The sequence below is a fragment of the Dendropsophus ebraccatus genome, chromosome 8, assembly GCF_027789765.1.
Source record: "Dendropsophus ebraccatus isolate aDenEbr1 chromosome 8, aDenEbr1.pat, whole genome shotgun sequence".
NCBI lineage: Eukaryota > Metazoa > Chordata > Amphibia > Anura > Hylidae > Dendropsophus > Dendropsophus ebraccatus.
The window spans coordinates 122,308,243-122,324,533 of record NC_091461.1 but is presented as its reverse complement, the minus strand read 5'-3'; the positions used below and the strand labels follow the sequence as shown (position 1 = coordinate 122,324,533).

The window sequence follows — 16,291 nt, the reverse complement described above, 5'->3', positions numbered from 1 at the left end:
TACCGTATATTAACGGCCGAACCTGCTGCAAACTGCGGGTAGAGCGGACAAGAGTATAAAGGTATCAGAACCTTTAGTTCCCCTGCTTGTGCCAGGCTTGGTTGGAAACTGGTCACTGACTAGGCCTAAACCTTTTCTCACAGGGCCTGGCAAGTTGGAGCAGACATATACGACTTCTACTCCTTCTGTGTTCTAGCCAGGAAGCTGGAAGACTAGAGATGAGAGCAAGTCGGGTCCAAACGTTCAGCATTTGATTGAAGTAGTTGGATTCAGCTTTAGGGAGTCCTGGAAAATATGAATACAGCCTTAGGGCCAGTTCACACGGAGTAAAATCAACGGAGGGCTCTATGTTTCTCTATGGAAGGACTTGCACGGAGCCACGGAGAGCGGAGGCGCGTGAGCCCCCCCCATAGAGAAACAGAGTCACACTAAGGGGTGTACACAGGGTATATACACTCCGTCCAGGATTCCATAGGAATTAATGCTTAATATTTTTTTTTTAACTGATTACGGCCAGTGTTGCAATCTGCTGTGTAAACTTAGCCTAAGGCCTATGATCGTATCCATGTTTTCCAGGCAGCCTTAGGGCTGCATCCAACTTCTTCAGTTACACTAGTAAATGTGGAATGATCGGCCCCGAGCATGCTCCAGTTGCGCTTATCTCTATGGAGACATTTCCTCACACATCCAGCTATGAAGTTGGAGGAGATGCCATGAAAGGTTTCCACCATCATATTGGAGAGTTATTATCAATAGAACTGATCCAATCTTGAGTACCTTCTGGGTCATCCAAAGCCGAATCCTCAACATTTAATGACTGAAAAAGTTGGATGGCTGTATCCACCAGGACCCCCTTGGGTTGCGTCCAACTTCAGCAGCCGGTAATCAAATGCCGAGAGTTCATATTGGTTTCTTACACCATCATATTGGGGTCTTACACCATCATATTGGGGTCTTACACCATCATATTGGTTTCTTACACCATCATATTGGGGTCTTACACCATCATATTGGTTTCTTACACCATCATATTGGGGTCTTACACCATCATATTGGTTTCTTACACCATCATATTGGGGTCTAACACCATCATATTGGGGTCTTACACCATCATATTGGTTTCTTACACCATCATATTGGGGTCTTACACCATCATATTGGGGTCTTACACCATCATATTGGTTTCTTACACCATCATATTGGGGTCTTACACCATCATATTGGTTTCTTACACCATCATATTGGTTTCTTACACCATCATATTGGGGTCTTACACCATCATATTGGTTTCTTACACCATCATATTGATTTCTTACACCATCATATTGGGGTCTTACACCATCTAGATAGTATTTTGCTAATGTTTCCAAATGGTTTGTTTAAATTGGTAAGGTAAATTTAAGGTAAATACATTGGTTTGATTCATCCTACTGGAAGGAGAATTGGGCCGGGTTCACAATCAATTTTTTGCAGTCTGTTTTCTAATCCGTTTTTTGCAAAAACACAAATGAAAAAAACAGATGTATTTGTGTGCATTCGTTTTGAACCATTTTTCTATTGACTCAAAAAAAAAAAAAACACATCAAAAAACACATCAAAACAATCTTTTTTTTAAGTACAAAAATGTGGTCGACTATTTTTTTGTGTATGCTTAAAAAATTTAATGCGTTTTCATCCTTTTTTTTTTAATTAAAGGAAATGGAAAAACGGGTCAACACAGATGCACAAAAATACATGTGCTTTTCATCCCTTTTTTTAAATCCTTTTTTGCAAAAAAAAAAATTGGACTGCAAAAACCGCAGTTTGAACCCAACCTAATTGGGGGGGAGGTCTTATTCCTATTTTTGAATACTTATAAGAAATCGTCCTGAAGAGGATTATTCTAGTGCTGGAATATCTGCACCAAGATCCCTGACAATGATTTGTTGTCGGACCGCGCCGTCTCTTTTCCAGTTATTTATGGGCTGGACCCCAGGTTTCCATATTTGCGTCTTTCGTTGTGGCCCCTAAGTAAACACTGGGCAGCACGCTCATAGCTTCTTACCGCGGTGAACATCTCCTGAACGTCTGATCACGTCTTCCATAACATTCTGTACAACAACAACTTAAAGATCACTTACAGATCCCACAGATATTTTTCCAATGTGCGAGGAATATTACAACTCAGCAAAGCGGCTTCATGATTCACAGACGTGCAGACTATACAGAATGTCACCACATGGGATGGAGCTGGAAGGAGAAACAATTGCGCGGTTCCATTGAATCTGCAGCAAAACATTTTGGAGAGGAGTGAGAGTGTTTTATGACACCCCAGAGCTGGGAGCCATAGCGGAGTACATGGAACGGTCCTATAAATCTCTCCAGCACTGCAGAGAGGCCGTCTGTACTGCAGATAGTGGGAACTAGGGATCCGAAACGATAGAAAAAACATGTTAAAGGGAAACTATCAGCAGGTGAGAGGAATCTAACCTGCTGAGTTGTCCCTATTGCACAGGAGATGCTGAGGAGGAAGCTATCTCTCTTATAGTATGTCTCTTACCTTCATCCTCTGTGCCGTTCTGGTGCAGTTAGCCATGTGCTCTACAGTCTGATAAAACCAATAGGAGCACTGGGGGGACCATTAGGAGCAGTAGCCGCCTCCATAGCACCGTTCCGCCCGCTATCAGCGCTATGGGGTTGGGCAGTGCTCCTAATGGTCTTACTGGACTGTGAAGCACATGACTAACTGCACTGGAAGGGCGCCGCGTCTCCACTGACAGTTTCCCTTTAAGGGCTAAATAAGGTATTACTAACTTGTTTTTTATGTACAATTTGAGGCCCCCCTCTTACACCTCCATAGCTGGAGGAGAAAAAAAAATACCTCCTCCGGCTTCTCTGTCTGTCTTCTTGTTTTGTGATGCCACGCTGGGGGGAGAGAGCGGCCTCTTGTAGACAGTGGCCTAATGCTGCCCCCAACCAGAAGAGTGAGTAACAGGGTCAGGAGCAAAAAATGGCACCGCATTTAATTGGAGCACGTACAGTTAAAGGGACAGTATCAGCAATCGGTGTGCTGTTGCTGGATCAGGCTGTCACGAAATGCATCCTCAATTCCAGACAGTTTCTGAATGCGCAGATTCTGGATGTTCACAGAGGCTTGTGGCATACGGGCCTAAATTCTGGACAATTCTTTACAATTTTTCAGGCATAATTTCTGACATGGACACCTTTCAGGAAAAAATCCCAAAGGGTGTCCGTGTCCAGTAGAACCCTCTGGGTCAGAACATCTATCCGGATTTCTTGATATGAAATCCAGAGAGATTTTCCTGAAGTGTGAAGGGGCCCTGACACATAAAGCCCCTGATACAGGTAGAACATTTCTAGAATCCAGATACAATGGAGCGTTACTGATGCTGGACACTTTAAGATGTCCTAGATTCATTACAATGGCTCTGGCTGTTTAATAAATTTGTTGCCTCTCCTGTCTAGTCTAAGTTTACACCACCTATTATTTGACATACTGTATGTTAAGCCTCAATTTTGGTATTTTGGTCCATCCCCTTGTTGTTGTTGTTTTTAATTTTCGTATTCCAGTTTGTATATATAGAAAGAAATTAGGCATACTATTTAGCATCTCTAGCTTGGTTGTGTGCAGGTTTTTTTTTACCGGCTGGCAGTTTGTCATGGTATAATAGTGTGGCTCGCGAGACCCCATCTGGTTGTCGTGGTATAATAGTGTGGCCTGCGAGACCCCTTCTGGTTGTCATGGTATAATAGTGTGGCCCGCGAGACCCCTTCTTGTTGTCATGGTATAATAGTGTGGCCCGCGAGACCCCTTCTGGTTGTCATGGTATAATAGTGTGGCCTGCGAGACCCCTTCTGGTTGTCATGGTATAATAGTGTGGCCTGCGAGACTCCTTCTGGTTGTCATGGTATAATAGTGTGGCCTGCGAGACTCCTTCTGGTTGTCATGGTATAATAGTGTGGCTCGCGAGACCCCTTCTGGTTGTCATGGTATAATAGTGTGGCCTGCGAGACCCCTTCTGGTTGTCATGGTATAATAGTGTGGCCCGCGAGACCCCTTCTGGTTGCCATGGTATAATAGTGTGGCCCGCGAGACCCCTTCTTGTTGTCATGGTATAATAGTGTGGCCCACGAGACCCCTTCTGGTTGTCATGGTATAATAGTGTGGCCCGCGAGACCCCTTCTTGTTGTCATGGTATAATAGTGTGGCCCACGAGACCCCTTCTTGTTGTCATGGTATAATAGTGTGGCCCACGAGACCCCTTCTTGTTGTCATGGTATAATAGTGTGGCCTGTGAGATCCCTTCTGGTTGTCATGGTATAATAGTGTGGCCTGTGAGACCCCTTCTGGTTGTCATGGTATAATAGTGTGGCCCGCGAGACCCCTTCTGGTTGTCATGGTATAATAGTGTGGCTGTGGTTAACCATGGTGTCCATATATTTATTCCAGAATAGTAGCCTGCAAGTAGTGTGGTGCCTGTAGTTGTATGATCAGACACAATCAGTCAACCCCAAAGTGATGACATATTCTAGCAGTATTTGAGGGGGGAATACAACTTTAGCGTAGAGGGCGGCTCAATGAGCGGACATCCATGCACTGATTTCAGTAGCAGGTGTAATACTCCATTCCTCCTGTGGGGGAGCTGTTGGGGAACTGAGCAATTATCTCCCTCAGATTACAGCTGATCGCTCCGGATACCCTGTGATCAGTATAGGATTTTTAGGAGGGGACCCTTCCAACAAAAGGAAATTTACCAAAAACATACAAGTTTGAACTAAAATATATGGAGTGATAAAACACCTTAGAAATGTAAATATTTTCGAAAGGAAAGTGAGTGCACTGACTATCCTGAGCCCCAGTATAACGTCTGCTTTATATTAATAGCATAGTTTGTTAGCTGTTTCTATACAAGCCGTTTCATCTCTGATTTCTATTTGTTTTTATTGGGGTTTCATATGCCAGATTGTGCTGTACACCATTTACAGATCAGATTGACTTAAAGGGGAAATCCAGAACGTCCTACTCACATTTGCAAAGTATCTGATCCTGTCCCACCACTCATTTCCTGACATGGACAGAGGTGGCAGCAGAGAGCACTGTGTCAGGCTGGAAAGAATACACCACTTCCTGTAGGACATACAGCAGCTGATAAGTACTGGAAGACTGGAGATTTTTAAATAGAAGTAAATTACAAATCTGTATAAATTTCTGACAGCAGTTGATTTAAAGTGGTATTCTGGTGACTCTGGTGACTATTTTTTTCAGAGTATCCCTTTAAAGGGTTATCTGGTAAAGAGTTTATGTGAGATTGGTAACTCCAGTGGGCGACTGCTTTCTTCCAGAATCAGCGCCCCTCTTGTCCTCAGTTAGGGAGTGGTATTGCAGGTTTATTCCATGGAAGTGAGTAAATTGTAATACCACATAAAACCTGAGGACAGGGGTGGCGCTGTTTTGTGTGAAAGCATCAATGTTTTTTTTTTCTAATGCTGACTTACTCCTTTAGAGACTTTGTTGAGAATACAGCATTGATGTGTGCAGGTATTATAAGGCCCCAGTAAGATACAGGCTCTGTAATACTGTAATAATGTTGGATCAGATATAACCATAAAATAATAATAAAGATTTACAGAGTAGGAGAATAGATTATAAATCTGGGGTCCGGTTATGGGGGGTCACGCTGCCACCAGATGTTGTGGAAGAAATCAAAGGTGTCGGCTCCATGTTTTCTTATATAACAATCCTATTAACCCTGTGTAATCCGGCTGATGTGACGTCCCGCCTCCATCTAGATGCCACTTGGCAGCGATGGGAGTTCTGGCAGCTCATAATATTTACTGAGAGAGTTTACGGCATTAGGTCATCTGGATGGAAGTTTATACAAAGTGATTCCTGAAACCTCAGACAGAACTAAACATATCGAGAACGGGAAGGAGCCCATGACTCTGCGGGGCCAATATGTATTATATATGATGCCTAACATATCACATCCCCTAAAAGAGTCTGCCCAGACTGTTACCCCCCAGCTGCCATTTTATATAACACTCCAGATGCCAGGAAGAATCTCATTGATGACAATGAACAATGGTTTTGGCATCAGTCGTCCACCGGAGTTACCGATCTTTGGCTGTTCATATTGACATAAGACTTTGGGAAAGACGTAGAGAGAGAGTAGGCCCTGAACCCCCTAAACCCACTGTCTCTTCCTCTCTTTCTGCTAAAAACCTCTCTCCTTTCCTTACACCTGGTGAGGAACCCATGCAGCTCCCGGAGGTCAATGCCAAGGTCAGAAAAACTCCAGAGGTCTATGTACAGGTGGGCTCCATTCATTGGGAGTACATGAGGTTTTTCAGTGATGGATGATCTGTCTTTGATGTTATTCTCAGACTTCTCTTGCTGGACCTGCATAATCCAGTTTTTTAAGGTCACTGAGGGAATTGTTATAAGGGGTCCGCATTGTGCTCCTTATTGCGTTATGCTATGTTCTGCTGACTGCGCCTCTGAGGAGGGGGAGATTCCTGGTTTTCTGTCTGATTTTGAGGATGTGTTTTATAAAGAAGTTCTTATTACTTATTCCCTTTTTAACCAAATGGTTGGTGCTGATTGGTTCTCCAAAATTGACCTTCGTGAAACCTACAATTTGATTTGCATCGGAGAAGAAGACAAGTGGAAAACTGCATTCACTTTCTTGTCGTTTACCTCCATCACATCTTAATTTTTTCTCCTGACGGGGCTGCACATATTATTACGTCAGAACCACCTGTTTGCCGAGCTGTCCAAGTGCCAGTTGGGGGTCCAAAAGGTCGCTTTCCTGGGTTACGTGAGTTACCAAATTTCTTTTGCATTAAGCCACTTAAGGTCAAAGCCATTAAAAACTGTGAATGTCCTTCCAACTTGAAGGCGCCGCAATGATCTCTAGGTTTTGCTAACGCTTGAAACTCAACAATGCTAAACGTCTCTCTCCCAGACAGGCTCGATGGCCATTATTTATTACTCATTTTGATTTTGCAGTTTATGTATTGTTCCAGCACTACAAATGTATTGGCAAATGTGCTTTCTGGCAGTTTTTGTGCCAGAGATGACCCCAAGGAAAGCTCTGAGATTCTGAACCCAGGTGTAGTTGTTGCGTCTCTCCATCCAGATCTTGCTGCCAACTGTTGCTAACTCACCGGACTTAGCCCCCAGGAATACACCTGATGGGAAACTTGTCTCTCATAGAGGTGTTCTGTTCATTTTGAAATTCTGGAGAGAGTTCTGCACCCAACTGGGAGTCTCTCTGTCTTTCTTCTCAGCTTTCCATCCGCAAACCAATGGTCAGACAGAGAGACTCAACCAGCCATTTAAGGACAGTCACTATGTATATACACCTACTCATAGCCCAGTCACTATGTATACACCTACTGATGGCTCAGTCACTATGTATACACCTACTGATGGCTTAGTCACTATGTATACACCTACTGATGGCTCAGTCACTATGTATACACCTACTGAAGGCCCAGTTTGGACCATCAGTATCTGTATACACAGTGACTGGGCCATCAGTAGGTGTATACACAGTGACCGGGCCATCAGTAGGTGTATACATAGTGACAAGGTCATCAGTAGGTGTATACATAGTTACCGGGCCATCAGTAGGTGTATATACACAGTGACCGGGCCATCCGTAGATGTATATACATAGTGACTGGGCCATGAGTAGGTGTATATACATAGTGACTGGGCCATCAGTAGGTGTATACATAGTGACAAGGTCATCAGTAGGTGTATACATAGTTACCGGGCCATCAGTAGGTGTATATACACAGTGACCGGGCCATCCGTAGATGTATATACATAGTGACTGGGCCATGAGTAGGTGTATATACATAGTGACTGGGCCATCAGTAGGTGTATACATAGTGACAAGGTCATCAGTAGGTGTATACATAGTTACCGGGCCATCAGTAGGTGTATATACACAGTGACCGGGCCATCCGTAGGTGTATATACATAGTGACTGGGCCATGAGTAGGTGTATACATAGTGACTGGGCCATCAGTAGGTGTATACATAGTGACTGGGCCATGAGTAGGTGTATACATAGTGACTGGGCCATGAGTAGGTGTATATACATAGTGACTGGGCCATCAGTAGGTGTATACATAGTGAATGGGCCATCAGTAGGTGTATACATAGTGACTGGGCCATCAGTAGGTGTATACATAGTGACTGGGCCATGAGTAGGTGTATATACATAGTGACTGGGCCATGAGTAGGTGTATATACACAGTGACCGGGCCATCCGTAGGTGTATATACATAGTGTTTGGGCCATGAGTAGGTGTATACATAGTGACTGGGCCATCAGTAAGTGTATTCCCTCTGTGTGGCGCCATTGGACCCCTCAGACATGAGAGTCCAGGTGTGACTACTACTTCTGCACCCCCTCTGGTTACGTCCCTGGTTCAGTCATCTGTTGTTTTTAGTGTTTCTCATATGACCTTTTAAGACCTTAGACTGACAGAAATAGCGGCGAGTAATGCATTACCTAATTGCTAATTCCATGTCCATTTGCCGGCGCTCAGCTACGTGACATGTCAAGAACATGAAAACAAATCCATACAAACAAGATGCATACAGTAAGAGCGCCAGGGAGCCGGATTAGGTCTCCATCTGGTGTCAAGCGCAGCACCATGGAAATATCTAGAAGTCAGCCAGCGGAATACATGGCAGGAAAGATCTCGTCACTTCTCTATGCAATGTTATTCATGAGTGGAGGTTCATATATCATGAAGAGAAGGAGCATGTTAAAGGCATTGTTGATCAAAAAATTTTTCTTACAAATTAATTGGTGCCAGAAAGTGCCAGAGATTTGTAATTTACCTCTATTAGGAAATCTCCAGTCTTCCAGTACTTATCAGCTGCTGTATGTCCTGTAGGAAGTGGTGTATTCTCTCCAGTCTGACACAGTGCTCTTTGCTGCCACCTCTGTCCATGTCAGGAACTGTCCAGAGAAGGAGAGGTTTCTATGGGGATCTGCTGCTGCTCTGGGCAGTTCCTGACATGGACAGAGGTGGCAGCAGAGAGCACTGTGTCAGACTGCCCTGCAGGGAGAATGCTTTGCCATGTTGGTGGTAACACCAGTAGTGGATTATAATAGGGGCGTTTTGGGCAGCAGCTCCTGGGGGGCCAATGACCACCAAAAAAGACTTATACTTTCAGTGGTGTACTGTCTCCTGGCTACACTTCCGCCATGATTTGCAAAAAATCACTGTGTTTTTATTGACAATTTTGCACAAATCAAGACATCATGACATTATCTGTCCTGTACTATGAATGCCAGGCTAGTGCTGCCATAGTTACAGTGGGGTGGGGGGGCCCAGGCTTGGTGAACAGCCCGGGGCCTATGGTAAAGTTAATCCGCCCCTGGGTAACACTAGAAGAGTGGGCGACCACATTAACATATACCGAAGATGTTGGATTTATACAGATGAGGCAGAGGACGCCATATTAAACTAGTGGCAGAAATGCTGAACAGATCAGTGTATTACTTATATCATTCTATTCAGCCGTTCTCCTAATATGCAGGAGAATAGGATTCTTGCCACACCCCTCCCCCTGTCCTCCAGCTGCTGATTGACAGGTGACTGCCTGTACACAGCACGGGTAGATTACTGCCAATCAGCAGCTGGTGGGCGGAGTTTTCTGCTTCTCATGAATATCCAGGACTATTGAGCTTATGCACATAATGGAGAGGACTACTTATTGTCCATGTTATTCAGGAGGAGATCTCTTGATCAGCTGCACAGATCAGTGTAAGTGATACCTCATTCTGTCACTAGTTTAGGTTATTCTGTGATAATAATCCTATATATGATCTGGTAGAGCCCTTCCGTAGTTGGGTTTTCCTTCCCGTCTGTTCACTACTGTCTTAAAGGTCACAGTAGAGGGGGTGAGGACGTATGGGAGTGTCGGCCAAAGGAGATTGTCAGTAGCTGAGGGAATCCTGGGAGAGATTGGCCATGACGTCGGGAGATGCCCAGAATGGCGATTCTGTGAGCCGGGTCATCTATGGTGAGAACGAGAAATCCCCTTGTGAGAGGACTGAGCCGCAGATAAAATGTGAGAGGGTTCCCCGTCCCTGGAGGGATCAGGAGGGGGGTGAGTACCCAGCACCTGGTGCAGCCATGACACACGTGCCTATAAGGATGGAGCCTTGTGCACCGCACCTTAGTGACTTTGTGATTGACAGGTGGGTCACATGGACAGACACCAGTGTAGTAAAGGCTTAGTGGGTGGAGGCCACATTTAGCATTAGGGCCCAGAATCTTCAGTATGCCTGTAACTCCCTATATTAAGCCCTGTCTACTCATAACGTACCTAGTCATAGTAGTCTTATGTGATATTATATGACCTGCTCTGGGGTTCTGCTATCATAGATGTCATTGGCCGCATCTGTACCCAGCGCTGGGCCCCCTGGTCTTCTATCTCTGTGAAGGCATGTAGGCCCATCGTAGTGAACGAGTGATGTTTCTCTTTAAGGTGAACCACAGCTTGAAATAATTTGTCCATTTGCAAGTTATATGCACAATTACAATCCCTTTAAGGCTCAATCATGCACATCAGACTTGGTTGTTACGTGGGTGGCACTACTCAGTGATTGACAGCCTAAGTGGTACCGCCCATTTGACTACTTTATGAGCAGAAATTTACAATAATAAATGACGATCCAGGAACTTTTCCCACAAAACTATATATCAGTCTACTCGGCTCCTCCGGCTCTATAACATGCTCTACTAGTAGTGTGCTACATTTTCACTGTGTCAGGTTCCCATTAGGCTGGGTTCAGACTACGGAATCCACACGGATAAATTCCGGCGGATTCTGTGGCTCGTACCCATTAACGGCGCCACGTATATCCGTTCCATAGACACCATTATATGGGCGGGTGGATTCCGTATCCCGCCGAAAGAGGTGACATCTCAACTATAGGCGGAACGCGGGATTAGCTTCCCATAGAATTGAGTCTATGCGACGGGTGGAGATGCGCGCCGCCGCGAGCGCGTACAGGTGACGGAATCCGCCGGAACTTATTTCGTAGTCTAAACCCAGCCTTAAAGGGAACCCTGGAAAAAATATTTTTCTTCCAAATCGGCCTGTGTCCGAAAGCTAAATAGATCTGTGATTTACTTCTAATTAAAAACCTCAGCTGCTGTATGTCCTGCAGGTAGTGGCGTATTCTCTCCAGTCTGACACAGTGCTCTTTGCTGCCACCTCTGTCCATCTCAGGAACTGTCCAGAGCAGGAGAGGTTTTCTATGAGGATTTGCTGCTGCTCTGGACAGTTCCTGACATGGACAGAGGTGGCAGCAGAGAGCACTGTGTCAGACTGGAGAGAATACACCACTTCCTGTAGGACATACAGCAGCTGATAAGTACTGGGAGATTGGAGATTTCTAAATAGAAGTAAATTACAAATCTATATAACTTTTTGACACCAGTTGATTTGAAAGAGAAAAAAAAAATTGCCGGAGTATAATTTTGAAAGATTCTAGGTGATGAGGGATTATTATCATCTCAGATACTAGTGGTGTATTAGCGGCTCACGTATGGGATTTACATCTACAAATTGTAGGCCCCCAGCCCTATTCCCGGTCGGTCACTCTTCAATAGTGAGAAAGCTGTTTCCTCTCCCTCTGAGGCTACAAGAGGTCACAGCCGCCATCGCCCTGCGGTTATAATCAGTGTGAAGTGTCAGGAGGATTTAGGAGGTCACACAGGGTGCGAGATTTGTGGCCTTCCCCTGGGTCACGCTTCCCTCTGCGTGGTTCCCGTCCTCCTCACTCTCAGATGTATGGAGGATGTAGGTGGCGGAGATTAGCGTCGCTGTGATCCGTGTAAGCGTCCCGGACAGCCTCCTCAATAATCCAGATGGCTTCCTGCGCTCCGTCTGTGTTGTTGTTTTTTCCATATTCAAAAACTAAAAGACAGAAATACATTGTACAGAAACAGGTGCAAAGACGGAGAAAACAAGAAGAGGCCAGAAGGTCACAGGTCACGTTCTGAACGTTCTGCCAGCGATCCCGGACGTCCAAGCCGGAAAAGCAATTATTGTCCTGAACACTTATAGAAATAATCCAGATCTACAGATGGAACGCATGTGCTGCACAGACAGCCATAGGCCTTCAGCTATGTTCACACAATGTACGAACAACGGCCACCGTTTGATATGTACCTGCGGCCGATATTACCAGGATAAGGGCCGCAGGAACATCGTTTTATTGGATTGTGGGCACATTTGGGTGGTGCATGCAAATCAATTAACCATTGAAGTTCATACAATGTACGGCCGTCAGAATGGCCATGCGTTGGGTGAACAAAGTGTGAACAGCGGCCGTTGTTCCTGTATTACCAGCCACAGATACCTGACAAGTCAATTTATTTGTCTAGCCGTAGTGAGTAGTGTTGAGCGAGCATGCTGGACTGGGTGCCTCGTGGTGCTTGGGTACAGGTGGCCAATACACCTTCAATAACTGACGGCCAAATAATCAGCCGCAGTAACGTACCGCATTTTATTTCCTCGTTGTATATTACTTTTACACATCCCTTCAAGTGACAAAGTATACAAAAAGTAGAACAAAACAATACAATTAGTGATGAGCGAGCATGCTCGTCCGAGCTTGGTACTCGATTGAGTATTAGGCTACTGGATGGTACTCGTTACTCGGACGAGCATCTCGCGATACTCGAGAAAATCTCAACATCCGTTTCCTGTAAGTTTGGGCGCAATTTCTCAGCCTATCAACATGCAGGAGACTCTTTGGTACATCCTGCGATGATGTGGGACCCATACATGTCGATAGCAGCGATTGGTTGGCCAGATCAGATGACCCTGCCATATAAAAATCTGGGCCGGCAGTGATCCCCTCACATGTGTATGCTGGAAGAGATCAGGGACAGTGCTGCTGCTGGTCAGGGAGAGCGTTAGGGAGGGAATTAGCGTTCCAGTAGGCAGGGATACTAGAGAAAGAACCAAACAGACCTTGTAAGGGCTTAAAATCTTAATTTTTTTTTGTATTACTCCAGACTGCTGGGACTTGCAGTGCTGCTACCACGGTTTTAGCAGCACACTGTGGTGATCGGCTGCTGGCAGAAAGGGGACAGCAGGTGTTCCATACAGACCTCAAAGAAGTCCTCAGTGTACTCCTTTATGATTTTGTGGCTGGTGGTGCTGCTGTTGTACATTGTATTGCTGTGATTTGTAGTACATCCTGCATAGAACCTTACTGCTCATTGTCCTGTGTAACAGACAAAGACCATATACCACCACTTACACACAGACTATACGACAGCCTCCAAAAACGAGTGTGACCAGTATCTTTTCTCATCAGCAGCCAGTCTGCAGGGTTGCTTTATTATTTCTTAGTGCAAGCTAACCGCTCATTGTCCTGTGTAAGAGGCGTATATGATATATGTATATGGTCTATGCATGTATAGTGTGTATATGATGTATGAGCAGTGTGTATAGGGGTGTGTGATGTATGTGCAGTGTGTATAGGGGTGTGTGATGTATGTGCAGTGTGTAAAGGCGTGCGTGTATGTATATGGGGTGTATATGATGTATACACAGGGGGACTACCAGCAGGGGATATTAAACCACCTGGGATTGCAGCCAAGTGAGGTAGTGTGTGTGTGGGAGGGAGGGGATGGCGGCCAGGTGGGGTAGTGTGTCTTTGGGAGGGGGGGAGGGATGTGGCCAGTTGGGGTAGTGTTTGTTTGGGAGGTGGATGGTGGCCAGGTGGGGTGGTGTGTCTTTGGGAGGGGGGGAGGGATGTGGCCAGTTGGGGTAGTGTTTGTTTGGGAGGTGGATGGTGGCCAGGTGGGGTAGTGAGAGGGGGAAGGCGGCCAAGTGGGGTAGCGTGTACGTGTGGGGGATGGCCGGCAGGTGAGGTAGTGTGTGTGTGCGTGTGTGCGTGTGTGTGTGTGTGGGGGGGGGGGGGGGGGGGGCGGCCAGGTGGGGTAGTGTGTGTATTAGTCAGGTGGGGTAGTGTGTGTGTGTATGGGGGGGGGGGGGTGGCGTCAAGGTGGGTCAGGTGGCGTATATGGGTCAGGTGGGGTAGTCTGTATGTATGGGTCAGGTGGGGTAATGTGTGTGTATGGATCAGGTAGGGTAGTGTGTGTGTGTATGGGGGGATGGCGGTCAGGTGGGGTAGTGTGTGTGTATGGGTCAGGTAGGGTAGTGTGTGTGTATGGATCAGGTAGGGTAGTGTGTGTGTGTGTATGGGGGGATGGCGGTCAGGTGGGGTAGTGTGTGTATGGGTCAGATAGGGTAGTGTGTGTGTATGGGTCAGGTAGGGTAGTGTGTGTGTATGGGTCAGGAGGGGTAGTGTGTGTGTATGGTTCAGGTGGGGTAGTGTGTGTATGGGTCAGGTAGGGTAGTGTGTGTGTATGGATCAGGTAGGGTAGTGTGTGTGTGTGTATGGGGGGATGGCGGTCAGGTGGGGTAGTGTGTGTGTATGGGTCAGATAGGGTAGTGTGTGTGTATGGGTCAGGTAGGGTAGTGTGTGTGTATGATTCAGGTGGGGTAGTGTGTGTATGGGTCAGGTAGGGTAGTGTGTGTATGGGTCAGGTAGGGTAGTGTGTTTGTATGGGTAAGGTAGGGTAGTGTGTGTGTATGGGTCAGGTAGGGTAGTGTGTGTGTATGGGTCAGGAGGGGTAGTGTGTGTGTATGGTTCAGGTGGGGTAGTGTGTGTATGGGTCAGGTAGGGTAGTGTGTGTATGGGTCAGGTAGGGTAGTGTGTGTGTGTATGGGTCAGGTGGGGTATTGTGTATATGGGTCATGTAGGGTAGTGTGTGTGTACGGTTCAGGTGGGGTAGTGTGTGTATGGGTCAGGTAGGGTAGTGTGTGTATGGGTCAGGTAGGGTAGTGTGTGTGTATGGTTCAGGTGGGGTAGTGTGTGTATGGGTCAGGTAGGGTAGTGTGTGTATGGGTCAGGTAGGGTAGTGTGTGTATGGGTCAGGTAGGGTAGTGTGTGTGTATGGTTCAGGTGGGGTAGTGTGTGTATGGGTCAGGTAGGGTAGTGTGTGTATGGTTCAGGTGGGGTAGTGTGTGTATGGGTCAGGTAGGGTAGTGTGTTTGTATGGGTCAGGTGGGGTAGTGTGTGTATGGGTCAGGTAGGGTAGTGTGTGTGTATGGGTAAGGTAGGGTAGTGTGTGTGTGTATGGGTCAGGTAGGGTAGTGTGTTTGTATGGGTCAGGTGGGGTAGTGTGTGTGTATGGGTCAGGTGGGGTAGTGTGTGTGTGTGTATGGGGGGATGGCGGTCAGGTGGGGTAGTGTGTGTGTATGGGTCAGGTGGGGTAGTGTGTGTGTATGGGTCAGGTGGGGTAGTGTGTGTGTATGGGTCAGGTGGGGTAGTGTGTGTGTATGGGTCAGGTGGGGTAGTGTGTGTATGGGTCAGGTGGGGTAGTGTGTGTGTATGGGTCAGGTAGGGTAGTGTGTGTGTATGGGTCAGGTGGGGTAGTGTGTGTGTATGGGTCAGGTAGGGAAGTGTGTGTGTATGGGTCAGGTGGGGTAGTGTGTGTGTATGGGTCAGGTGGGGTAGTGTGTGTATGGGTCAGGTGGGGTAGTGTGTGTATGGGTCAGGTGGGGTAGTATGTGTGTGTGGCAGGCAGAGGGGGGAATTTTATTACTATGCTTAGCCACAGTTATTATGAGTGGCGGCAATAGAGCTTGGCGAATTGAGCGGTCATTGGGGTTACTAGCTTCTGCACTGGGCTCCTTTGCTAACCACTTATGACGGCACTCAGGGGGCCCGAGCCCCGGATGTTTGAGGACCCTAGCAAAGCCCCTGGGCAGGGGCCCTCCTATCCGGTCCCTATCTCCTGTGTTGTTTCAGCTCACCTATCTACCTGTTGGAGGATTGTATTGATTATTATTGCGCTAAGTACCTGGGCGCTCTTTGTAACTTTTTGTACTAAGTTACCTTTTCCAAGTAAAATTTACAAGTTGTTTAAAGTGGCTCTCTGTCATCTCTGTTGCTGCACTTGCACCTACACTCCGCACCTCACACCTGTCCTAACCAAGGTCCGGTGTCCGTGTGTCCGAGGGTGGGCGTTACCGCTCCTAGGCACCGTGACAAGTAGCCTCCAAAACACCAGAACCCACCAGCAGGCCCAACATCACTACCAGCACCCTGGGCCACGGCAAGTGCACTCAGTACTGTTATGGAGCCGCTTATATAATGCATTTACATGTACAGTGACGTCTGGACTGATGCCGCATGTATATACGTGATATTCTGCCTGACCTGTAA

General features: G+C 46.5%; 2 protein-coding genes across 6 annotated transcripts in view; one reads left to right on the top strand and one right to left on the bottom strand.

Annotated features, from left to right (window-relative positions):
- The window catches only part of CPT2 (carnitine palmitoyltransferase 2), a 35,561-nt gene extending 32,971 nt beyond the window's left edge, over positions 1–2,590 (bottom strand). The window contains exon 1 of the mRNA XM_069981628.1: positions 2,540–2,590. Within this exon, the coding sequence (XP_069837729.1) occupies positions 2,540–2,575 (36 nt within the window). The 5' untranslated portion in view covers positions 2,576–2,590. The remainder of the gene's footprint in view (positions 1–2,539) is intronic.
- SLC1A7 (solute carrier family 1 member 7) overlaps positions 1–16,291 on the top strand; it is a 54,187-nt gene that overhangs the window by 15,612 nt on the left and 22,284 nt on the right. The window contains exon 1 of one of the 5 annotated variants that reach the window (XM_069981637.1): positions 2,715–2,782. The exons of 2 other annotated variants lie outside the window; for them this stretch is intronic. Coding sequence is in view for 1 of the 3 variants with exons in the window: in XM_069981635.1 (XP_069837736.1) it covers positions 6,276–6,313 (38 nt within the window). In the remaining 2 variants the exon portion in view is untranslated. Of the gene's footprint in view, positions 1–2,714; positions 2,783–5,722; positions 6,314–6,584; positions 6,819–16,291 lie in introns of those variants that run through there. 2 more of the 5 variants (XM_069981635.1, XM_069981636.1) reach the window with 2 other exon arrangements.